The 26743-nt window shown below is 35.6% G+C and overlaps 1 protein-coding gene across 14 annotated transcripts in view; it reads left to right on the forward strand.

Annotated features, from left to right (window-relative positions):
- The window catches only part of LOC122793158 (transmembrane protease serine 11D-like), a 971710-nt gene that overhangs the window by 268558 nt on the left and 676409 nt on the right, over positions 1-26743 (forward strand). For all 14 annotated transcript variants that reach the window (XM_044060954.1, XM_044060958.1, XM_044060960.1 and 11 more), the window contains one exon: positions 10172-10308. In XM_044060954.1, the coding sequence (XP_043916889.1) occupies positions 10197-10308 (112 nt within the window). In that variant the 5' untranslated portion in view covers positions 10172-10196. The remainder of the gene's footprint in view (positions 1-10171; positions 10309-26743) is intronic.

A 26743-nucleotide genomic window follows, 5' to 3' on the forward strand; every position in this document is an offset into this window, starting at 1 on the left:
TTATAATTAAAGGGAATCAGATGTAAGACAACAAGGTATGTCAGTTTTACATACTGTTGAGTTAACCCATAACACATCATTGTCAAAGGCAATAAGAACTTTTAGCTTTCTGTGTCTTAAACACTTTGCAACTGTGCCTGGGCAACAGACTTAAAAAAAATCTAAGGTCCACCACTGAATGTGATGTGATTCAGAAATACATCTTTCTCTCTGCAGTGTCCTTTTCCTTTTTTGTCACATGCTGTTGTCTACAGAATGCCAGCATTTTGTAAAAGATCGGGAACAGCAGAATCAAATGGCAAGTTGTAGACTTGCATTCTCCTTTCATTCTAATGTTATAACCCGACTATTTTAAAGATCATATACATGAGTTCTATACTTGCCATCATATTCCTCTAAACTGTGAGATGAAAATTATGATCTCACCTTTTCCCCAGTATAGAAATGTTTCCATGTGGTAACAATATTTATTCAGTTGTACATTTCCCATTACACTAACAATCTGGTTGAAGCATATTACTTCAGCACTGAAGTATGCATAATCAGGTTTGACAACAAAAGGATTTGTTCACGTTAAATGACAGTTGTGCTATGAAAACATCCCCCTCCTTGTACCTACACTGGAAGCACTAAAACGTATGAGCTATAACTGCAAAAACAAACATATGAATAAAAGTTGCCATAGCAGCCCTTGTGAAATGCAAACATCAAATTAACTAGTTTTCTTGTTTTTGTATATCTGCCCAGGTTTGGATAATACAGATACATTAATATTAACACATATGCTATAAATGTAATATAGCTATTACTGAACAATGCTATACCATTACATCATTAAGCTTATATTGCAAGGTCCAAATGGAGAGATGATAAAATGAGCAAGCGAAAGACAGTAGTATTGCTGAAACCGAATTCATCTTCAAGTCTTGGTGAGTACCTTCATGAGGTGGGCCTTGCATATACAAAATCTCAACCAAATAGCGAATACAACTGTAGAAAATGCAAAGTGAGACAAAACACTGTCTCTGCTAGGTAAGCAGTATGAGTGAAACTGGACCCGGGCAAGTAACCTGAGAGATTTTATTAAAAATATACACACAACTGTGACAATCGGTTACTTGCCCGGGTCCAGTTTCACTCATACTGCTTACCTAGCAGAGACAGTGTGTTGTCTTGCTTTGCATTATTTACAAAATCCTCACCAAGTCAACACTGATATATAGACTGTATTTTATATAGCATATATCATGGACAGAAGTAGGTTAAAAAAAAAAACAGCTGGGTGCACAAGTCCCATGATAAAAAGCTGCCCAGTTCTGGTAGGTGCACTGGTGCCGGGAATGAAAAAAAATGACAGTGTAGAATCCTCAAGACATGGAGACATTCCTACAATGGGATTAGGCTAGGCTCAGGGGGAGGATAGCCCCCCTGTAGTAGAAGGAAGTAGTAGTCCACAGAACCCACCAAAACTGACAAGCCAGAAAACCGAGAGAACTACTGAGGATAAAAAAATATATATATGTATCATTACTATTATGCAAAAAAACAGAATTTCCGGACAGAAGATATACAAAAAGATTAAGAGAGAAATTAGAGGAAAGAAAAATACTTGCAGAAGAAAAACTGTCAAAAGTTTCAAATGCAAATTTGTGTTCATTAATACAACCAATTCATAAAAAACACTATGTAGACCAAGACACCTTGGTCAGTTTGGGAAAAGAAGTAACTGGATAAGTGCAAAAATATAAAGAACTAAACCTACAGTTATTTGAAAGGTATAATAAAGAAATAAGAACATGGGAAAGAAAGATCTGATATGGTGCAATATTTATGCAAAGAAGAAAGCTGAATTAATCAGTACCAAAAAGCAGCTCCAAAGATATTTGAAGAGAAATACAGAGAAAGGACCCTGATTTGAAAAAATTCATAATACAAATAAATAAGATCACAAAGGAGGAATGTAGAACAGAAGATTTGTTTTAAAATATGAGGAGAACAAGTCTAAGATAATTTCCTGCTTAGTTTAGCAGAAGCATATCAGTGTCAAGCAGGGATGGAAATCAAGCCAGAAGTAGATAAAAATCAGGCAGCAATTAAATATGCCAAAAAAACTAATGAAAGTATATAAACTGAAGGAACAGATGAGTAGGCAAGAAATCTGGAAAATGCATAAGTATAGTTGCAAGTACTGAAAACTCCTGGAACAACCTCATTTTGATCAGGATTTAATGCAGGAATGGCTAAGGAGAGGTGAATTTAAGTCAAAAGATGAAATGTTAATATTGGTGGCCCAGGACAGTGGTCTACACACAAGGTGGTTTACAAAGTCTGTTGAACATGTCAGGTAAATAGACAGATGCAGGTTTTGTAAAACAGAATCGGAAATGGTTGCACATTTATTCACTGGCTATGACACACTAATGGCAGAAAGCCTGTATAATGTGGCAATACTGTTGCACTGAGGATTTTGCAAACATTATAGTACTGAAGTAGCTGACAAGCATTGGAAACATCAGCCGCAAAGCATATTACAAAATGATGAACTTTATATCACATGGGATCGCCCGTTACCAGTCTTCTTCTTCTTTCGGTTAGGGATCGCCACAGCGGATCACCTGTCCGCTCATGATTGGCAGTGGAGTTTTACAGTGTCGAGTCACCAGCCCAGCGCCCAACCTTCCACAGAAGGCACACACACACGCACTCACACCTAGGGCCAATTTAGAGTGTTCAATCCACCTGCAGTATGTCTTTGGGATGTGGGAGGAAACCGGAGCATCCGGAGGAAACCCACGCGACCACAGGGAGGACATGTAGACTCCGCACAGAAGGCACCCCAGCCAAGGATCGAACCGGAGAACCTCTTGCTGTGAGGTGACAATGCTAACCACTGCACCACCGTAGCCGTCCAGATCGCCCATTACCAATAGTTCAAAAAAATAGATGTGAGAAAACCAGATTTAGTAGTTCATGAAAAGAAGGAAGAAATAAATAGCATTGATAATTGAAATTGCTTTACCCAGTGATTAGAGTGTCTTAGTACAGAGACGCACAAAGTCATAAAATACTAGGATTTGCAGACAGAAACAAGGGTAATGTGGAATAGGAATACCCAGACAGTTCCAGTAGCACTAGGAGGAATGGGTTTCATAAAAAAGAATTTACAGTTGTATTTAGCATGTTACTGATACATGTGACTCTGTATGAATCACAGAAAGATTCGATTTTGGGCATACTGCAGGTCCTGCAAAGAGCACTTTTGGCTAACATCAAAGCTTGAACAATACTACTGTCATGAATTTTAATTAAATAAACATAAAAAGAAAGCGATGTAAGAACACCACAAACTCTGTTTATTAAGCGCGTTTTGTCCAGCACAGTGGCTGGACTTCATCAGATAAAAGAATCAACTTCATAGACACTCTTAAATATTTCAACAATCCAGTCATGTAACCAATGTCTAAATGAAACCTCTTAACAATATTCAATTAACACATCACTTGATAAAAGTTCTACCATAGTTAAGAGTACAGAGTTAAAAGCCCTGACTAAAGAACAATATAATACATTCTCCCCTAAATAAAAAAACCTTCATCCTTCACTGCTCAATCAAAAGTAAATTTATTTATACCTGGTGTATTAAAAGTAAAAAAATATAAAGCATGTTAAAATAAAACCATGGTTAATATATAACCATTGTAAATAAATAAATGCTTTAGGTGTGGGACTAACCCTTAAACTCATCACTTAATTTCCACATACTTTTTAATTTTAAGTATAGGAGAATAGTGTATGTTTCATTTATTCCTGGGAACTGATTAGCATTTAATCAAAGTTGCCATAACAACTCAAGTTGTTCTAAAAGTAGTGAAGCTGGTCCTTCATGTACATTTTCACTAATCTGGTCTATAACCTTATTCAGTTTATGAATTTTAATTAGACTTTGACATAGGAAAGGGGTTCTTCCTCTCATGGTATTAGAAACCCAAAAGACTTGGAGAAATTAAAACAAGGAAACACGATTACCAATATGAATTATATCAGCTACTCAATAAGTTGCATCACTGTGCTAAATTAAGCATGCCACCAAGAAGCAATGATTCTCTATGAGTGACTGAATGTGAAGTTGACATGGTTACAACATATCAATTCCACGTGGAGGAGTATAATCCATTAACTGTTATACAGAATGATTGTTGTATCTATTTCTGTTACATTCTTGGCAGTGATTCTTTTTTAGTGTTTTCAGTTTTCTCTGCAGTTTATGTAACTATTGGGTTGGTATATTTATCTATTTATACATACATATATATATATATATATATATATATATGTATGTATTTTTATTTATACAAGACAAAGGGTATGAGGGCAAATTCCCCTATATGGTGGGGGTGCAGGGGGCTTGTCCTCAGTGCTTTTTCTTTGTCTTGATGGCACTTCAAATTGTTGAGCTCTTCCAATATCATTTATTTTATTTATTTATTTTACATTTGTTGACCGGGCTAGTCTGGCTGGATACATGTCCATTTTCAGCAGAGGCCCGAGGAGAAAAGCTCCACTATATACTAGTAACTTACAATAAACAAAAAATATGAAAAACATATAAGCAAAAAAAGGAACATTTTCATGTAGTAGAGTAACAATGCAGAGGCAGTTTAACAAGAACTAAACAGTAGTGAGGAATTGTAATCCCATAACAATTGCAATAGTAGGACTGCTAAAAAATGAGGAGGAGAGAAAAACAATAACAGATAAAGAGTCTATAAGTATTTACACTAATAACAAATTAGGATAAAACATGTAGTGCCAGGGCACTAGTTTTAGGATAGAGATTTGCACAGAAGTGATCAGCCTATAGGCTAAGTAAAAGGGGAGATGAAACAGGTTGCAGTGATATATCAAGTATAAGAGAATAGATAGTATAGGAAAAATTAATAAGCAGGTGGGATGCTAGGTACACTACACTGGAGTGATAGAAGTAGTGATAGTGACACGGACTGTAGAGAGGGATTGTTTGGTGAGCTCAGTCAGGATTAGAGCAGGGACATAGCCAGTGGGATTGAAAATAGTTTCTTAGTTTTTTTTTGAAAAGGTGTGATGAGCCTAAAGAGGTCAGTTCTATGGGAAGTTTATTCCAGTATGAGCCAACAGCATTAGCAAATAAGGAGTCACCTGCTTTATTATGAGATTTGAGAGTAGCTACTAGAAGTTTGCTGGCTGAGCGAAGGGAAGTAAGATTTTTGTATGGGGCAATGAGGTTATTTAGTATGGGTGTATTAGAGGGGTAATGGAGAATTTTATAAATGATGACTAATTGATGTAGGAGAATTAGATTTTGAAGTTCAAGCCAGTTAAGGTTTTGAGATTAAGACAATGGTGAGTACGGAATGGGGAACCTGTAGCAAACCTGGCAATACTATGGTAGGCTGTAGCAAGTTTCTGAAGGTTAGCTTTTGAAATGTTGATGAATGAGGGAGAGGCATACAATAGTGTAGAGATGAGATGAGTTTGGGCAAGAGACACTCTGGTGGTTGCAGTAAGAAAGGGCTTAAGTCTATAGAGGGCACCTATCTTTTATTAACAGCCTTGATGGTTAGATCAATGTGACAGTCAAAGTTTAGTTGATTGTCTATTGTAACGCCTAGTAGTTTAGTGGAACAATCAGGTTTAATAATAGTGCCATTGCCTGACACAATGGAAAAGGAGATAGGGCAGATTTAAGAGTTGGGGTGAAAAGTAATAATTTGGTTTTTTTGGGATTAAGGAGGAGACAGATTTGTTGGAACCATTTTTCCGCTGCTGAAAAGACATTTTGGGTGGAAGAGTGAAGTTCTTCTGGAGATAAAGAAGAACAGATGAGAGTAGAATCATCAGCATACTGAATACAAGTGGATGTCGGGAGTGAGGTAGACAGGTTATTTATAAATATGGAGAAGAGGAGGGGACCTAAGATGGATCCTTGAGGGACACCGATAGTGACTGGGAGCTGAGAGGATAAATGGCTGTCCCAGAGGACTGCTTGTTTTCTATCTTTCAAATAAGAGTCAAACCACTGTACTGCCAAAGAGTCCAGAGAGAGAGATTTCAAAGTTTCCAGAAGTTGATGGTTGACCATATCAAAGGCTTTTGAGAGGTCCAGGAATAAGGCAGAGGAGAAAAGGTTATTATTGCGATTTTTGTTGATGATGTCTGTGAAGGAGAGAAGGGCAGTGGAAGTACTATGGTAGGGCCTAAAACCATGTTGGGAGTCTACGAGTAGGCTGTTTTGCAAGAGATGCTGTAAGAGTTGATGGTGTATACAACGTTCCATAATTTTAGATAGTGGAGATAGTAGGGCTATAGGCCAGAAATTAGAAAGTTCATTAGTGTTACCTCCTTTATGCAGTGGAATGATATGGGAGACTTTCCAGCAGGATGGAATAGTAGATTCGGTTCAGATGTAACCAGCCCAAAACAGTGCTGAGGGAAAGAAGGTGCTCTGTGCTTCATGCATAGCAAGAGTATTTATTACTAACATTTCTGACCAAACAGGGAATATGGGTTTGCAAACTAATCCCTGCACTCCTACACACTCAAAAGAGTTGGGCTGACCCAATAATATGAAACCTTTAAGAGAAAAAACTAGAAATATGTTATATTCCCAACTTGTACACATTTTAATCTTGCAGAAATGTTGTGTTTCACAAATTAGTGATACTTGCTTTCTTTTTTAATGTAAGCAAATATTGTTCTTGGGTCTGGGAGACATGCCTTCCCTTTTATCTGTTGTGGACTTAGTCAATGGCAAGAAATCATGTTAATATAGAATCTGTGACACTTGATATTTGCTGTTCTTTTAAGGAATGGAACCCTGTAACTGTTTTCACCTGTCACTTGTCACATAACTATTGGAAATGTTTTTTCAAGAAGCTGAAAATGTTACATTATGTACTGTTCTTTCCTTTATTTAATAAAGCTATTTAATTTTCTCCATTATAGATGTCTTGTTAAAAATCCAAAAGGGCCTAGGAAAGGCAAAATCAATATGTTTGTAACCTCTGATATCACCATAGCCCTATAGTTAGAAGGCTTGCTTGCCCCTAGACAAATAACTTCTCAGCATCACATAGTTAAATGAAGGCCGAGGTAATCAAACCTTGTTACACAGGAAATACAGCTCACAGCCTTCACCCTCTGTACCAACTGCCAGACTGGCTTTCACAACCTGTAAATGCAAGTGGTTTAAAACTGGTGCATGAAATTACATTTTATTTTTATACAATTGTTTCTAAGAAAAGGAAGCCTGTATCCATGCTAGTTTTCATCTCTGCATCAGCATAACTCTCTTACACATATTAAGCACCATATACTGCATGCATATTTACATTTTATTTATTTTGTCTGTATTTACTAATCTATATAGAGCTTTGACCCACATGGGTCTTTTTTAGCCAAAGCCAGGAACACTTTCTTGTTAACTGATCTATTCAGAGTCACAGAGTAGGCAAATAGAATCTGACCCATTCAAAGTCTACAAGAAGCAGTTTGTTATCAGTGCATAGGCTTAATCTTCTGTACTAATTGCCACATACAAATTATTACATTTTTACATTTTTATGATGTACTGCTTAAAACTTTACCTGCTTTTCGAGGAGGTTCTTCATTAAGAACTGAGCCACTTGTCCATCTCTGTCAGCATACAGTTCTGTCAATATGGCTGTAAATTCCATCTCTTCATTATCCTCCCTAATTTATTCCCATTTGGTATACGTACCATTCATTGAGTTAATTGTCAATGGCAGCATAACTGTACCTAACTTATGACTGGTATCAGAGATGAGAGGTGAGTCATCTGGAGCTTAGAGTCAGATGAGTTATTTTTCCTTTTTATGATATCATGGTAGCAGTGTTCTAACTCTCAGCGATACATATTACATCATGGGTCTAATTGCTGTATAGCCACTTTTTTAATATTATCATGTTGAATAACCCTGTTTTCAGATGGCAGGTCTGCTGTTATATATGTCATGTATCATAACTTCCTGTTACCATCACTGTCTAAGTGGCAATGAAGTAAAGATAGTAAGTTGAAAAATAAAAGTTCCCACTATGAAGCTATGCATGAAGGCACCTCTAAATGCACAGTCATATGTAATATGCTGCTTAATGAAAATTGTCACGGCTGTATAAAACAACCTTATGAATACTTCTATCAATGTTCAAAATAAAGCAAGCAACCATAATAATTCATGGAGAGTGCATGTTTTAGAATGGTTGCTGTGTGTGATATTGGTTGGTAATTTACAGGCTAACTCAATCCACCTATTAAATGGCACCCACTGCACCCTAGTTGGATAAAGACTATTCTGTACAGGATGTATAACAGAGGCAGTATATTGCACAATATAAGGGGAACTGAAGTCTTGAAACTTGGTAAGTGTTGTTAAGATAATTGCTGGAACTCTGCAGAAGTGAAAACGCTGAAATCATAAGACTGATGATCAGTGTTGTGGGTTTTCATTATATCAGTATTTGGGATACAGGGCTCAGCTATCTGTGTCATCATTTTCCAGAGGTTCATAGGTTCATAGGGTGATACTAGGCTACTGGCATGGAGGCCCTTATAAGCCTAGCCAAGAATTTCACCCATGTTCCCTCAAAGTCAGCACCTGTTTCCCCTGTCCAGCAGGGACACAGGTAGGATCCTAGGGGTGTATTTTCTGTTTCCCATCCAGTCATCCAGGTTCCTCTTAAAGAGGACTAGAGAGGTACTCTGCTTGATGTGGACAGGGAGTGAATTCCACAAATGGGGGAGTCTTTGGGACACAAATCTATCCCGCCAACAAGTTCTGTTAATGTCACGGACCAGGTTAAGTCCTTGCATGCGGGTTGCTCAAGTGGAGTTTATTTTTATGGATATGCAGCAACTCCATCAAGGCTGGGTCTGGGATGGCCTTGTATGAAAGACACAGGTCACCTTTGAGCAGTCTGTATGAGACTGAGTAGAGGGACAGGGCTTTTAGCCTATCTGCATAGGACAAGTGTTTAAGACCCTGGAATTTTCAGGTCATGAACCTCTGTGGTCTCTCCATCTGCTGCATATGTTTGGTAAGGTACATGCCGAAGGGGGCATTGTACTCGATAATGGGTTTGATAAGGGAGGAGTACAGGGATGTTATGACCTCTTTTTGTTTTCTATAAGTAATTCATTTGGGAAACAAATTAAAGTATAGGTTGTTCTAAATTATCAATTTTCTAAAATTAATATGTATTTAAAGGGTACCATGAAACAAATTAAAATATAGGCAGTTCTAAATTATCAATGTTTTAAAATTAGTATGTATTTAAAGGGTACCATGAAAGAAATTAAAATATAGGCTGTTCTAAATTATCAATTTTTTTAAAAGTAGTATGTATTTAAATGGTACCATTCAGAATATTGACTGTAACTTTAAGCTGCATATAGATGAACCCATATAATTGATGTTGTGGAACATCAAAAACTACAGAAGCACACAAAACTGTGATTTTGCAGGGGATAAGCCTCCTGCACCTTCCACACCCCCTTTTTATTATATTTATATACCAACCCCAAGATTACACTACAGTGGGGAAAAAGGCAAATTACCCCTATCCCCACTATACAGTGATCTCAGTACAAATGGCTTGACATTCCATAATACACTTCCACTGCCTTAAAATTACCATGAACCAGAGTACAGCACCAAATCAAGATGCCAAGAAAGTGCTTAACTAACTTGGATTTTAAATAAACAGTGTGGGTTATTCTTGGCATCTTGATTTGGTGCTCCGCTGTGGTTCATGGTAATTTTAAGACAGTGAAAGTGTGTTTTGGTTCATACTACTGGTCTCTGCCTAAACGTTTTGTTTTTATTTTTGACATTCCATAATGTTGAGTATATGAGTTTGACCCTGTGCAGTTCAGTGTTACAAACATACAATATTCTGAATGGGACCCATATTTAAAACGTGTAAAACTGGAAGTCAATTTAATTTCTTCTAGTCTGCCTCCCAATAGTAACCATACTGCTGAACTTTATGTAATTATTTAGAGTAGTATAAAGACTTTGTAATACACAGGTTATCAGCTAGTTCACAAGAGTTAACCATTACATAATATTTTGTTTGTAGTTATTGGAAAATATTTTTTCTTCTTTACTTACAACAGATTTACTGAATGCAGAATACTACAAATGAAATCTTCAGAATTATGCAAGATTGTTGCCATAATAATCCTGGTGGCATTTCTGTTGGCAGCGATTGGAGTAACCATTTTCCTTCTCATATATTTTTTGGTTCTGCATGGTAAGACATTTGTTTATATTTAATTATTGCATTACAGAAAACAAACATTTTACCCTTAAGATTCTAAATTAATCCGTCTCTGTTACACAAGTTTGCAAAAGCTTAAACAACTCTGAAATGAGTCTAATCGAAACCACGGAACATTAGTCCTATTTTTGAAGCACATATATTTGTAAATTTATTATTGTATTTCTTTATTTTATTTAAAACTACAGAATAGATTTTTTTATCATCTTAAAGTGACTCACTAAATAAAAATGTACTGTTTTCATAGTGGTCAAAGGTGCTAGAGTCTAAAAACTTTCTCAGTATACCCTCAAATGAAAGTGATTCATTGAACATGTTTGCTAAATGTTGGCTGGTAAACATCTTTACATATTGTTTCCGCATAGTGGGCAATCCCTCTTTATCTTAGTCCTTAGCTATTGTCATTCATACAGCAGGGACTCTCTCTGGAGTTCAGATAAAACCTCACTGCAGGTAGGCCAGTTATGAAAACGGGGAGAAAATGTCATTCAGAGACTGAGTGAAAAATACCTCATTACCATCTTGTTATCATGTCTCTGAATCATATTTTAGCTAATACTTGTGCTACCTGACCTGAGAGCAGCAGTGTTCTCCTACAAGCCCATGTATTGTTTTAGCAAATGCACACAACTGCACTCACACACACGCACACACACACACACACACACACACACACACACACACACACACACACACACACACACACACACTCACCTTGCGCATGCACACACAGACACACACACACACACACACACACACACACACACACACACACACACACACACAAGCACACACACACACATTCAGATACACTCACACACACACATTCAGATATGCACACACACACACACACACACACACACACACACACACACACACACACAATGTCCAGCCCCATACAAATACTAACAGACATTCCCACTTTCACATCTTTGTTGAACTTAGCTACACCAATACTGCTTCCATTGGGTGGTATGGTGTGACTGGTCACTTTTTCTGCTACCAGTGAAATGTTACACTTGCAAGCAATTCCCTGAATCATTTAGCAGTGGAAATTAGTAGCATCTGGCATTTATTTTCAGGGAGACTATATGGTTAAGTAGCATTAGACACATCCCAGATTGCTGCATACAGCCTACCTGGACTTGGCTAAGGCCTTTGACACAATACCCCACTCAGGCATCATAGATAAGCTCAACAGCTTAAATGTAAACCCTTATGCCACTAGATGGGTTGCAAACTGGCTAAAGGACAGAACCCATAAAGTCAAAATCGCTGGAGCCATGTCAGACTCAAAGCCAGTCACAAGTGGTGTCCCACAGGGATCTGTCCTGGGACCCCTCTTGTTCGGCATTTATTTCTCAGATGTTAAAGCAAACATGGGAGGGTTGTGGCTGACAAAGTTCGCAGATGACTGCAAACTAGGCACCATAGTCGATACACCAGCTGACACATACATCCTACAAAAAGGCCTCACAGAAACGGACAACTGGTGCCGGAGTCATGGCCTTAAACTAAATGCCAAAAAACGTATAGTCATCCCCTTTGTGAAAAGCAAAGTACCCACAAATTATCACATAGACAGTAACCCACTGAGTACGGAAAAAGTAATCAGAGACCTAGGGACCCAAGTCGACAATGACCTCTCATTTGACACCCACATTGCCAAAGTGGTTAGAAAGACATTCTACCTTACACACCTTATCATGAAGGGATTCACATCCAGATCCATGGATGTCATTGTACCCATATACTCCTCCCTCATCAGACCCATGATTGAGTACAATGCCCCATTTGGTATGTACCTCACCCGGCACTTGCAGCAGCTGGAGAGACCACAAAAGTACCTCACCAAGAGGATCAAGGGTCTCCAATATATGTCTTATTCTGCCAGACTAAAGAAACTCCAGCTCTATTCAGTAGCATACCACCTGCTCAGAGGTGATCTGTGCCTGACGTACAAGGCCATGTCCAGTCAGGAACTGATGGACATGCTTCACCTCAAAAAATCCAAATCCATCAGAACCACGAGAGCTAAAGACTTAAACCTCGGCACAAGTATGAATAGGACATGCTGGAGGGATAGATTCATAACCCAGAGGCTTCCCATGCTCTGGAACAGAATCCCAGTTCATGTTAGGCAGAGCCCCTCACTGACTCTCTTCAAGAGAAATCTTGATGAGTGGATGGGAGATCGTAAGTTTACCCCAGGGGTCACCTCTGTGTCACTACTAGACAGGGGCACAGTAAACTAATTCTATTATATAAGGGGACCTTCACTGTGTCACTACTAGACAGAGGCACAGTATTCTAAATCTATTCTGTACATTTTTGTACCATTTCATGGGGTGGCAAAAGCCACATCACTATGGCTAGGCTTACAAATGCCCCAGGGCAGATAGCCTAGTACTAAATTATGAAACTATGAAACTATGAATTAGCACACAGTTCTGCCATTGAGAATGCCCTCACCACTACATCGCCTGATAGTGTGGAAACCTCAGCAGTAGTGTTTTCTGTGAATCAGAATGATCTACAAAGAGGGCAATGTGGTCATGTTAAGAACAAATAGAGAATTCATAACTGTGAGCAGTGCAGGGATATCAAACACTTGTTGTACTGCATGAAAATGATGGCTAGGGTGATTGATAAATGAATATGCAAAGTAGCAAAAAGTAAGGCATTCCTTGGAGAAAACATGTGACAATGTCACAAGAAAGCAGATTTGGGCAGTCCTTTAGTATTTTGAAGTCACAGAAACATTGGTAGAATTAGTGTAGGCTATGTACATCTATTTCGAGTACTTCTGGTACTGTATTGCAAAAATCTATGGACAATTTTGTATTGCATGGCTCTGGTCCCAATGTTAACCCAACTCAACCCAATATTGTTGGAGGTGTTAACTCTGCTAGCAGCGGTGAGTCTATATTTAATAACTTTGCATCTAAATATGCAGAGGAGAGATTACAGAGACATAGAAATAATTTTGCCAGTATTGGCAGTATTTCTAATGGTTCTCTGTCTCAAGAAATGCAAGATAGCATTGACACTTTTGAAAAACGAATTTTCAGAGAGACCCGCTGTCATTCTAACCTATTGGGTTTGCTCAGCTACTCTGAGTTAGACATTTCACCTTGAGGGCTGTGAGCATTTAAGAGCCCATCTACACCTTTTGATTCTGCGGATACCACAGATGCAGTTTTTAAAGATAGATGGTTAGCTGTGGCACACAAATGCGCTATCGAATGGGTCAGCATTTTGATCAAAAAGGAGCAACTTCTACACAAGAAACTTAAGAATGATCTTAATACCATGCATACTGAAATTCTAAGTAAAATTGGTTCTTCCAAGGTCAATGAGGCCTTTAAAAATATGAAGGATAAATTAAATAAGTTTGAGAATGAACAGGTTAACTTTAAGCTACACAAAATCAAAAGAGACTTGCGCGACTACAATAGTGGGCATGACTTTTTGTGAAGAAACAAGAAAACTGCATCTTCTGGGTTACCCAGAACTGAAAAACAACTTTCTGTTTCTTTTGCTTCTTCGGATGGAACAGGTTACACCACAGATTCCAAAAACAATGTCCGGGCATATCCTTCACTTCCCCCAGCACAACAACCGGAACTTCACCAACAGCATTTTCGTAACAACAGAGAAGGTGCTAAAGAGGGCAATAAGAGAGAGGAACTAGTTATGGTCTTACAGCAAATGAAGGACAGTTTAAACAACCATATAAGAGAGGTAGATGGAACAGATTTTTCTCCTATTTGTAATGTCTCAAATGTTGTTAACTTATCAGGTTGTTCTCTTATGGATGTGCAATATTCTGTACTGAACCTTGGATTAAATTTGTTCCGATGGTGATACCCATGCTACATATATAAAAACAGGAAATATTTAAATTTGTAAGGAAGTTCCATCTTAAATGTTTTTTTACTGAACAAGTGGATAAACAATATGATTGTATTAATTTTGAAATGGACAGTGAAGATGATAGCTTCCATTATTGTGTTTCTGATGATTTTAATATTGATGCAATGGCAAATGCATACAGTTTACTTGATACTAGTGTAGTCCATTTTAAAAGTAAATGTATTCCCCCTATGTAAATAATACTATTCGTTGTTTCTCAAAAATGCTTAATTTTTCTGTTCAAGAGCTTTTTGAAAAATATAAGAGCATGTCTTATCCCCGATATAATATGACTAAGAATGAATGGCTTGCTCTTAAAAATCTTATTGCTAGACATGATTTGATTGTAAAGCCTTCTGATAAGGGTAACAAGAATATAGTGCTTCATTATTCACAATATCTTAATATGTGTTTGCAACACTTGAATGATAATACAACCTATGACGTCTGTGATGTTAGTACGTATGTAAAAGCAATGGAAGATTTTACTGCTTTAATAGAAAAGGGATGTCGCTTGGGTTATTTTACTAAGAAGGACATTGACACTAAATTTAATACTGATGGATGCAACTTGGCCACTTTTTACTGCCTTCCTAAACTACAAAAAGATAGTATTAATCCTCCAGGAAGATCCATAGTGTCTGCCACTAATTATTTTTTACATAATGTGGGTGAACTTATAGATAATGTTTTATTGCCCTATGCGGAGAGATTGGATTCTTATATTAAGGACTCCTTTAATTTTTTGGAAAAGATATCACATATACAATGGAATTCTAACACATTTTGGATTTCCATAGATGTATGCAGTTTATATACAAATATTAAACATGATGGCATAATGACACTGCAATACTTTTTGGATGATAGCCCTATGTCTCATTACATGGTGGAGGTTGTTCATATTTGTTTGTTGCATAATTACTTTAGTTTTAATGATGTTGTTTACCATCAGCTGCGAGGTACACCCATGGAGTCACTATTTGCCCTCATGTATGCAAATCTCTTTATGGCCAAATTTGAAATGGGTTACATATATAAAAATGAGTTTGTAAAACAACATGTTTCATTTTATTTTAGATATATTGATGATTTGATTTTTATTTGTAATGGAGGGTAGATAAAGTTCAGGAATTTTTATGTCAGTTGAATAATAATATTTACAATGTTAAATTTGATGGTTTACAGTGTGAGACAGAAATACATTTTTTAGATGTACATTTAACTGGCATGGATGATGGTTCTATTAAAACTATAGTTCATTGTAAATTTGATGATGGCAACCAGTATTTACATGGTACTAGTTACCATCCTGAACATACCATTAAAGCTCTACCTTTTGGGGAACTGATAAGACTATCAAGGCTTTGTAACAATATATCTGACAGAACACTCGAGTGATGTTGACAGCAATCTACACGGCTGTGTTGTATAAAAATAGTAAATTTATTGAACGCGCCTTCGTCTTTGAAAAAAAAAGACTTCATCAGAAAAGACGAAAGCGCGCTCAATAAATTTACTATTTTTATACAACATATCCATGTGGATTACTGTCAACATCACTCGAGTGTTCTATCAGAACTGGTTTACTTTCATTTATGGTTGGTGCCTTGCAGTTCCTGCTTTTGTGTTTTTGAAACAATATATCTGACTTACAAAAACAAATACGCCAGACTTTGTCTATGTTTTTACATAAAGGCTACAGTGAAGATGTGATCACGGAATCTGTAAATAAAATAAGTGATACCAACCTCTCCAAATATAATAATGGGAATGTGTATTTTATGAGTAGTAATAAACCCAATAATGGTGAAAAAATGTTTTTGTTACCACGTATAACATTATAAGTGAACACATTTGGGAAACAGTGAAACATTATTCAAAATTTTTGCTGAGAGATGAATTGTTGAATAAAATTATTGGTAGCACACCCTATATTGCCTATAAAAGAGGGCAAAATTTGGGAGATAAGTTAGTGAAAGCCTTCTTTTTGTTACCTGTAGTGAATGTCTCTATTCCCCTAAGATATAAGGATACTGCACCTTGTAATAATTGCAATATATGTTGTCATATAGTGTCTAGCTTTTATAGAATTAATGAGAAAGTATTTATACCAAACAATAATTTTTGTTGTGACACGGAAGGTAGTATATTGTTTGAAGTGTCCCTGCAACCTATTCTATATTGGGGAAACCAAGAGAAAATTTAGAATTAGGTTGCAGGAACATATTAGAGACATTAAAAATCATAAACTGGAAAGTCCTATAGCTTTGCATTTTATGGAGAAACATCACAGTGATAGCAGTTTGTTACAAGCAACAATTTTAGAAAAAGATTTTGTTAGAAAAGGGGATGAGAGATTAATTAAAAATGTATTATTATATAAGGAAACTGCATTTATATTAAAATGTGATACTTTTACAACAAGGGGGTTGAATAGAGAAATAAATTGGAAATGTTTGCTTTAAGTTGCATTAATTGATTGATGTAATTGTTTTATTGACTATTTCATTGATTAATTTGATGCTAAGGGGTGTATGTATATATATATATATATATATATATATATATATATATATATATATATATATACACACACATATATATATATATATATATATATATATATATATACACACACATATATATATATATATATATATATATATATATATACAGGGGAATGTTCTTATGTAAAATGTACTCTTTGAAGGCTGGATTGGCCAAGGTGCTAAGTGCAATAAAACTTTGGATTTGGTTCCTGTTGTCGTTTTTCTACAATTGGATTTGCTGTGTTGGTTTTCATATGTACAAGAAGTAAATGACATAGTACAAACAGTGTTCAGAATCACAAGGGGTGTTTATATTGGGAGTGAGGGTGCATCAAGGTCCAACTCTGACACTATTGCTGTTCGTACTGGTAATGACCTACATTAGCAAACAGGTGAGATGGGACAGATCAACAAAACTATTTGCAGATGATGTGGTATTAAAAGCAAACTCTGAACAGGAACTTCAGCAAATAATAGGGGACTGGAATTCAAAACTGAAGGCACATGGGATGAAACTGAATAAAGACAAGATAGTTATGGCTGCAAATGGGGGAATCAAATGAAGATGACAGATAAGGCAGAAGGGAAGACTGTAGAACAAGTTAACAGCTTCAGGTATCTGGGAGTAGTGGTTGGGGAGAAGGGAGGTTTGAATGAGGAAGTCAAAGCTAGAATAATTGGTACTTCTGATAACTAGTATAGAGAATCAGGGGTACTGTGTGTCAGAAGCATGTCAATAAAGCTGAATGGTAAGTTTTGCAAAACAATGGTGCAAACACTACTTTTCTATGATACTGAAACCTGGGCAGTGAAGGCAGTGCAGGTGAGGAAGCTGGAAGTGATAGAGAAGAAGGGCCTGAGATGGGTGACAGAATGTATGCTGTGGGACAGATGAAGAAATGATGGCATCAGTGCAAAAGACAAAGTAGCTCCAATTGAAGAGAATGTCAAAGGGAACAGATTGCAGTGTTTCAGGCATGTGTGCAGGAAAGCCGAAGATGATTTGTAAAAGATGATATGGGAGAAACAGGAATAAGACGAAGGGAAAGAAGGGCAGTCAGCCAAGTAATGCAAGGACCGCAAAACAGCAGACCTGGAAAAAGGAAGTTGATAATGATGGTGAAGGCTTGCCCCTTCCAGTAAGCCCTTCTGAATCCCTGCCTCCATGATGATAATAACAAATCTTTGCAGGAAATATCCAGCTGAAAATGTTAAAAGTATAAAATACTGAAGATGTAGTGGCACATGTTGTGGTTACTTGAGACCTTACTATTCTATAGCAGCACATACGGAAAAATGAGACTTTGTAGAAATAAAAAAAAAACACATTTCATTTGTGTCTGTAGAGTCAGCATTTTCCTACTGAGTAATAACATACCTTGAGATTATGTTTTTCCTCTAATCATTGTTAGGTTCACAGGTCCATAGGTAAGTATTAGGTAATCACTGTGTAGATCATTACAAGACTAGCTAATAGCCCATGTTCAAAAGTTTCCTCCAGCTTCATAGAGTTTCATTAACAAAAAGATATTCATAAGTATGGTCAATTGGGATCTAGTTTGATCATTTGGGGGAATATGTAATATAGTAAATTCCCAGGAAAGCGTGGAAGTTTGATAACCCACCTTCTACAGTTGTAGTTTCAAGGAATTCCATAGTTTATATATATACACTTACAGCTCCAGAACATATGAAGGAGATCTGCAGTTTCATTTTTACAGTATGGGCATTTAGGAGAATTTTTAGAGTTAAATTTATGCAAGCTTAGACACGTATAATAAGTGTTATTGCATATCATAAGGAGTAAAAGTTAACTTTTGGAAGGAAATTGATTTAATAGTTAAGTTGATTGCTTTTAATATTTTACTATTTTCAATCAAGGGTATTTTTTTCTTTCCAATAATTTGATAAAAGGACTTGATCTTGATATTTAATTTCTTTTATTAGTTTATATGCAGATGTTATATACTTATTATCTTGTAGGAGGGCTTGCCATAAATTTATACATTTCGCTAAATCCTCATCATTAATTTTTAAATCTTTAAAGTAACTTATAGATAAATCTTTGATCTGTCTCAATATTATTAAGTATGATTTTGGAAGGTTCCATTCCTGTCTTACTTCATGAGCTGAATATTTCAAATAAGGGTATATATCCCGTAATATTAAATTAATAATAAGTGGGAAATTTTTTAGGTCTATTAATTGATTATTAATTCTCAGGTTTGGATTCCTATGAAAATGTTTTAGGATCATAAGGTGTTGGGTAAGATTTAATGAAGTGAAGAGATTTTGTAATAATGTGATATATATTTTAATATGCTCCATTAAAGCCAGTGATTTAAATGTTTCTTTCCTTAGAAAAGGTAATGATTTAGGATTAATCTTCAGAGTCTCTACATGTTTATGATTCAATCTTAACCAGATCGGGGACCAATTCTTGCTATGTGTATCATAATTAGCAATTCTTAAAATTCTACTGGCATTTATAATTAAGTAATATTTTTCGAAGTTGGGTAATTCTAAACCCCCTCTGCCTTTTGGGGTCATCAATTTATCGTATGAAATTCTAGTTTTCCTTGGTTCCCATATAAATTTAGCAGATTCCATGTGGATTTGTTTGAAGAACTTCTTTGGGATTAAAACCTGAGCAGATCTGAAGATATATAATAATCTGGGCAATATGTTCATTTTAATAATTGAAACCTTTGCTAACGGTGTTAATTTTAGTTTATTCCATCTCCTTAGGTCAGATAAAATGTGATCCCAAATGAATTTGACATTATTAATATAAAAGTCCTTATTATCTGTGAAAAATATGATACCTAGATATTTAATCTTTTCTTCCGATTTTATTTGCCCTACCAATGGTAAAAGCAAAAAGGTTTTCGGAGTTTTTAATGGAAATATCTTAGTTTTTTTAAGGTTTATTTTATAGTTAGATATTACTGCAAAGTTTTCGACAGCTGTTAATAATTTCTTGGTATTTGTAACTGGTGATATACTATATATATTAAGATCATCTGCAAAAGCTGCCATACAAATCTTGGTACCGTAAGGTATTTCATACTAAACATATAAATAATCGGAAGATCTGGGAACAAATTTTTAACATTATATTGGCTTAATGTGTGGAACCCAGGATAACCCTTGGATATCAATACTATAAAGTAAACTTTAATAGTAATCAAATTATTATAAGATATAATACATATTGTCTAGACTCTTCAGATGTCTTTTCTTGTGTTAAAATGAAAGCATTCATGTATATAGTGTACATATGTTGTATGATTGTTTTTTGTAGTATTGTTTGGAAACTACCTGTGCATATCACGCTCAAATATGTGTATGAACAATTGTAAAAGTAATAAAGAATTATTATTGAAAAAAAAAACGTTTCCTCCAGCTTCAAGGAGCTCCAGACAGGACTAACTAGAGGAGAGTTTGATGCTGTCCCATCCCATTATCTACATTTACCCTGAATGTGGAAAGGGTGCTTTTGATATTTAATGGAAATTTGTTGAATAGGTGGGGTAATGTGTTGAAATATGACTTTATAATGCCAATGCGTCTTATTTATCTATTGATAAAGGTTTAGTTCCTTTTACTGAATATTTGAGGAACCATTTTTTTCTGCAAAGTAAAAGAAGGTCAGATCTCTCATGTTTCAAAAGGCTAGACATAAATCTCCAGCGAGGAGTCTATAAGAACTCATGCAGGTCAGGCTGCCAGTCTTCTCTCCTAATAGTAATTACAATTTTTTAGTCCACTGAGCTTTTTAGTTAGGAATCTCTGAGGTCTCTCAAACACAGTGATATGTTTAGAAAAATACATGCCAAATGGGTCTGTTAAGAGTAAATGGGAATTAAGATCCATTTGAATCTAGAAGAAACACCCTTGAAAATTAGATGAGCAAGACAGAAAGCTTTCTGAACTATGGTGCAGTCATGATGGTCAAAAGAAAAGGAGTGTTTAACATGAGTGCCTAGAGACATTGTCTGATTGGAAGTGTGTCTCACCTTTGTGGTATAGGAAGAAGTTTGTTGATAAATAGTCAACTATAGTAAAATAAAAAAGTATGACAAAGTCTAATGCACAACTCCAAAGTAGTTAAATTTGTATTCCAGTTGCAAATAATATTTTAGTTTCTTCTTAAAAATAAAGTAATATATAGGTCAGATACATACATAGCTCACTTACATCTTTCTCCAAGTACCTCTGGGTAGAGGTCCTAATTGCAAATTTAAATAAGGCAGCTTTACCTATTGGTCTAATTTGGTCTCTGCCTAACCAATAGCAGTATTGAGTAACAGGCAGCCTAACCCAATGGATTCAGGTGTAGAAAGTTTAGAACCACAGGTGATAGTCAAAATGTTTAATTATCAACAGATAAACATGAAATCAATGCACTGTAGAAATGCATTCATTTGTGATTAAAAATAATACAATAAAAAGTAAATAGAACATTGAATATTAGATTGAAAGGACACATTTTATAATAGTGTCATTTATATTATTTTATTAGATAGTTATAGCGGTTGTTAATTATAGATTAGATAAATTAAAGCAGTTAAATATGTATGGATGTATAAAATCGTAGTTTTAGTGCACATATTGGCATTATAAAATTAAGAATACAATGGCAAGAATGTTGATTAAAAGACTATTAATCTCAACTATCAAATAACTAAAAAAGACTTTTAAACATGATGTACTTCAACTGCCAACACACAAATTGCCACAGCAAGTGATTATGCTAAGGCAGCTATGCTATGAGCATTTTCATACTGAACAACTGATTCATCACAGGCCATATATGCAAACCTTCACACCACCAAATTTCACACTTGCTTCCAGTCTTTATTTAAGTTCTGCAGTGCTCACAGCCATTGCCTTTTTTTACTATCATCTGGGGTTTTGCTACACAAATACAGTTTTTTCAATTGTGCCCACTAAATCCATACTACATCACAAATGAAATTTGTTCTGTCCTTGAAAGATCTCTTCTTATCCTATCCACAACAACTATTGCATTTTTGCTGTTCCACATCTTTGTTGTCTGCAACGAGACATCATTTTTGCTTTACTTTGTTCTATTCTGTCGTGTATATATATTATGTGTAACAGTGCAAAACACCTTTTAAAAACCATGGTTACCTATATCCCTCCATTTTCTATAACTATTATTTTTTAGTGATACAGTTAAAGAAATACAGTAGATTTCTCTATAAGGACTTTCCTGTTGTTGGCCCATACTGCTATAAGTCCATGTCTGATGCTGACATTGACGTATTAGAAAACAATTAATTTTATTACAGACTTCATCACATTTTCAGCTGCTGAGATTAAACTAACTGGTGATTTGTTATCTGCACATGCTTTCTCAGTTTTATGATGTGTAATTATACCTGCTAATTCCAGTCCACAAATATTATCCCTTACTATAGTGACTTGCTAAAATGGTCAATAGTCTGACTACATGAACAGACTGCTCTTTCTGCATTCTGAAGGAAATCCTGTCACATCCTGTTATTTCTTTATCTACCTTCCATTTTAAAGAGTCCATTCTGTACCTGTTCTTGATTAAAAGGATTAATACTAGACCCTAGTAAAATGTATTTTGCTTTATTTAGATGCCTCTTCTTGCTGTTTTCTGAATACTCTGTAGAAACATTTATTATCTGCTCATGTTGTCTCTTTTGTTTAGCTTTTGTATATATCCTTTACTTTACTTTTTCTTCTTACTGCAGTTATAGACTTTTAAGTCTTTCCTAACATAGCTGCATTGCAGTTTTCTTTCTTCAGCATGCCTTACGTCCACTCCTCTTTATATACATGCATAATTTTGTTGTTCTAATTCTTTAACATATATGGAGAACTTTTCTTTCTCCAAAAGCATCTTCTTTAATTCTACTGCAAAATGCAAACAGCAATATATTGCTATATCAGAAATTACTTTTTGTATGCCGTGCGTTTGTACTGATACAGTACTAAGATAGAATTCTTTCACCAAAGTTATACTGTGAGAGAACCTCTTAAACAAACTGTGGAAATTAGCTGTCCTCATTGTGCATTTTGGCATGTCCTTTTTTGCTTTTATTTCTGTCTTTAATTTGCTTTTCTAGGATATAACACTTTATCAGCTTGTGTTTGCTTTACTGATGATCTTAGATTTGCGGTAAGACTGAGATTCTGCAGTTAGTTTTCAAAATGTAACAGGCCTTGTTAGCTATACTTTCAGTACAAAGTAACAGGGAAAGAAAAAAGTTTATTGTGCCTCCTACTTGACTTGGCTACTAGAAGAATTCTGTGACCCAAAAAAAATATAAGCAAATAATTTCTAGGATTTAAAATAATGCATGTTTAATTGTTTGTCCTTTTAACTGTGATGAGATTGCATAGTATTTAATCCCTTGATCTACTAAAATAAGTAATCTCTTAACTGTACACAAGGACCAGATAGCCACTTTTCTATGTATATTTTAAGTTTGTAGGAATCTGATATTAAAATTAAAAAAAAATCTACTCTCACAACAATTTCAATGCTAACAAATTACTTACCTTGCAGCTTCTTATTAAAATGAATGGGAATCGAAGCTTAGAAGTGATACAACATCATGCTATTAATCAGCAAGGATTTTTATTTTCCCTTCATTTCACAGAGCAACAGGACATGGCTACCCTGCCATGAGCAAATAGTCTCAATGTTTACCTTTTGGCCTCCAATCATTTCACATTTAATATCAATAGGACCACATGCTCCAATATTCAGAGATATTTTTTCTATTGCAGGTACTGGAAGGACACCATATATATATATATATATATATATATATATATATATATATATATATATATATATATATATATATATATATATATATGTGCAGTACACACTGCTCAAAATAGAATACTCATTTTTTTTTTAATTTATTTCTATGATGGGTGTGATGGGCTATGAATTACAGCACTCGGCTGCAACACAATACTCTGGCCATTATTTTTTTTTTTACTTTTTTACAATCAGGCATTGGAGATATATGTAAAGTGACTGTCTCTTGGGGATAGTCTACACGTGAAAGCAAAGTTCATTTACATGATCATTGTTATATAATCATTGTTATGACTTGTTGTGGGTGAAACTCATATGTGTCTGAGAGAAACAAGTTAAAATACATTACTGGGAATATTATTTCTTTCACTTTTTTCACAATAAATAACAGACAGAGAAGATTGCTGTCTCTTGTTAACCACATTGTGTATAGAAGCAAATGGTACTAACATGATCACTGTTAAATGACCCTTAATATGGCTACTGGGAGGATTATTGTATGTGTATGAGTAGCAATTAAAAAAAAAACATTGCTATAGCCATTGTTTGTTTCATTTTCATCCCAATCACACATAAGAGCTATGCAAGGGGCTACAGGTGATAGCAGATGACAGGAACATGTTCAGTATTAGGCGATTGATTGTATAGGCTACCAAGAAGGAGTTGGTATTAGCCCAGTGTATTACTGTGGTCCCTTTTTCTTTTGACATCTTCACAATTAAATGCCAGAGGTGTACAAAAAAGGTGTCTGTCTTGGAGATGAAGGAAGAAGGCCGTGTGTGAATATGAACAGAATTTCTATAATCACTGTTTAATGATCATTAATCTGACCTTTGGCAAGCTATATATGTCTGAGAACAACAGGGTGAAATACATTACTCTAACCATTATTTCTTTAACAATCATCACAATCAAATATCAGAGATGAATACACAAAGGGACGTCTTTTGGGATGGAGTACCTTTGTGTGAAAGGGGCTGACAACTGCTGTCACTTATCCATACTTAAACAGTCATTGATCTAGTTTGTCAGTGGGGGGGGGGGTTCTATTTTTGAAAAAAATATTGTGACAAGAATTCTATGTCTTGACAGTTAGTGTGACATCTTCACAATCAAAGGAAGAACACCCAATCAGAAGGATATTGTTTTTTTTCCCTTTTTTTCATACTTTTACATATATAGTGGGCATAAAAGCCATGGTTTGGATTTGTATTTGTTATTTTGTTACTATAGCATGATAGCATCTATAATTTAAATATCTTTAGCTTCGGTTTACAACAAACATGCATATTTTTATTCTTTTTTGTCTAATGTGGTGAATGTAATTTTTGCTATTATAACATAAGAACTAAAACACTATTCATCTGTCCATAAAATGGATGTTTGCATATTTGTATATGGTCTGTATACATAAGTGCAAAATATATGGTTTCATGGGCCCTTGTAGTGACAATATGACATTTGTCATTTTGCTCTGTTGTCATTGGTGAGTATATGACTTTCTGTTCAGGATAGGCTGTGGAGCAATATTCCAGAATACACAGTTATTGAGCATTAATTGCACCATAAGTGAACATTCTATAACTATCCAAAAGGATTTTTCATTTGCATACTCCATGGTTTCGAGCTATAAAATGGAAGTGTTAATTTCATAGGTGAAAACCTAAGCTAATTGCCCTGAAGGGAATTTTAAGCCTTGACAATAACCCAAAGTCTGAATCAAAGCTTGTACTTTGTGTGTAAGGTGAAGACCTTAACCGTTATGCCAAACTCGCCCCCCCCCCAATTAAACCCTGCTCTTTTGCCATAATACGTAGCTCACTAATAAGTCATATCATTACTCCTCAGCACTAACTTGCCAGAGTTCATGCACAGATTTCAGCACTACATCACTTTTAAACCCTTGAAGGCAGAACTGTAGTCAGTTGCATTTTATAGACTGAGCCTCCTGTTATCATTCCCTGACAAATCTATGACAACTCTCAAAGAAAAGCTGGCATCTGTTTTATACACAGGTCCCACATTTAGGTGTTAAAAGCCTTTCATTGTTTTGCCTTATACTCGATTTTCACTAGGGATATATGGGGATGTGGGACTGGTATATGACTTTTTCTCAGGAAGGGATATGCACTAGTCTAGAATTTATTTTACTGAGGTATTATTACACCAGAAATAAAGTGTGTGTGTGTGTGTGTGTGTGTGTGTGTGTGTGTGTGTGTGTGTGTGTGTGTGTGTGTGTGTGTGTGTGTGTGTGTGTGTGTGTGTGTGTCTTCTGAGGAAGGTTGGGTGCCGGGCTGGCAACTCAACATCATAAAACAGGAGCATTCATAAGTAGTAGAAGAAGAAGAAAATTCCAGCCTGCCATCACTTTAAAAAAAGACAGTTCCTGTTTTGTTTCTATTATCCACAGAAATTCACTAGCAGGAGATTCTCCCCAGTTTACACCAATCAACTAACTATGACCACCACTGAGAGGTAAACAGGCAGGTGTCTTCATTTTTATTCCTTGCACTCTCCCATCTAGCACCTGCGCCATTACCACAACCCAGGATGACTGGATTCTACTCAGGGCTCTATCACTGTACATAAAAAGCCAGCAGACAATATTTGCTTTGTTCATTCTACATATTCATTTCACTTAGCCCAAACATGAAACTCCTTACCACTCATAAACTAGAGCAGCAGTTATTTTCTCAATTGTCAATATGTATGTTGTACTAATTATACTCTGTTAATCTAGTTTCCTTCTTATTTATTTACCTTTTTCTATTTGTATACCTCTCAGCTGTTCTATATTGGTATTAATGCAATTATTTCAGCAACTGGTGATTAGTGAGGAAATGTTTTGGTGGCTTAAATGAAATGTGCATTATTAGAAAAAATCTTAGTGAATAAATTGATTTTCATCTTTAACAATACTTTGTCTTCGTTGCTTGTTATTTTTAAAAGATCCCCCCCTTAACAAATTTCCCATTAGCCTAAAGTTATTCATTTTCTCCATTTAATATCGCCTAGGTATAGTTTTATGTCCAGAAAGCCTTCGGTACATTTCTCTTTAATTTCTAAATTTTCCCCACCATAGTTCATGAAGTTCCACCACATTTTTTGT

This window comes from Protopterus annectens, chromosome 2.part0 (assembly GCF_019279795.1).
Source record: "Protopterus annectens isolate FY-2018-M chromosome 2.part0, PAN1.0, whole genome shotgun sequence".
Taxonomy (NCBI): domain Eukaryota; kingdom Metazoa; phylum Chordata; order Ceratodontiformes; family Protopteridae; genus Protopterus; species Protopterus annectens.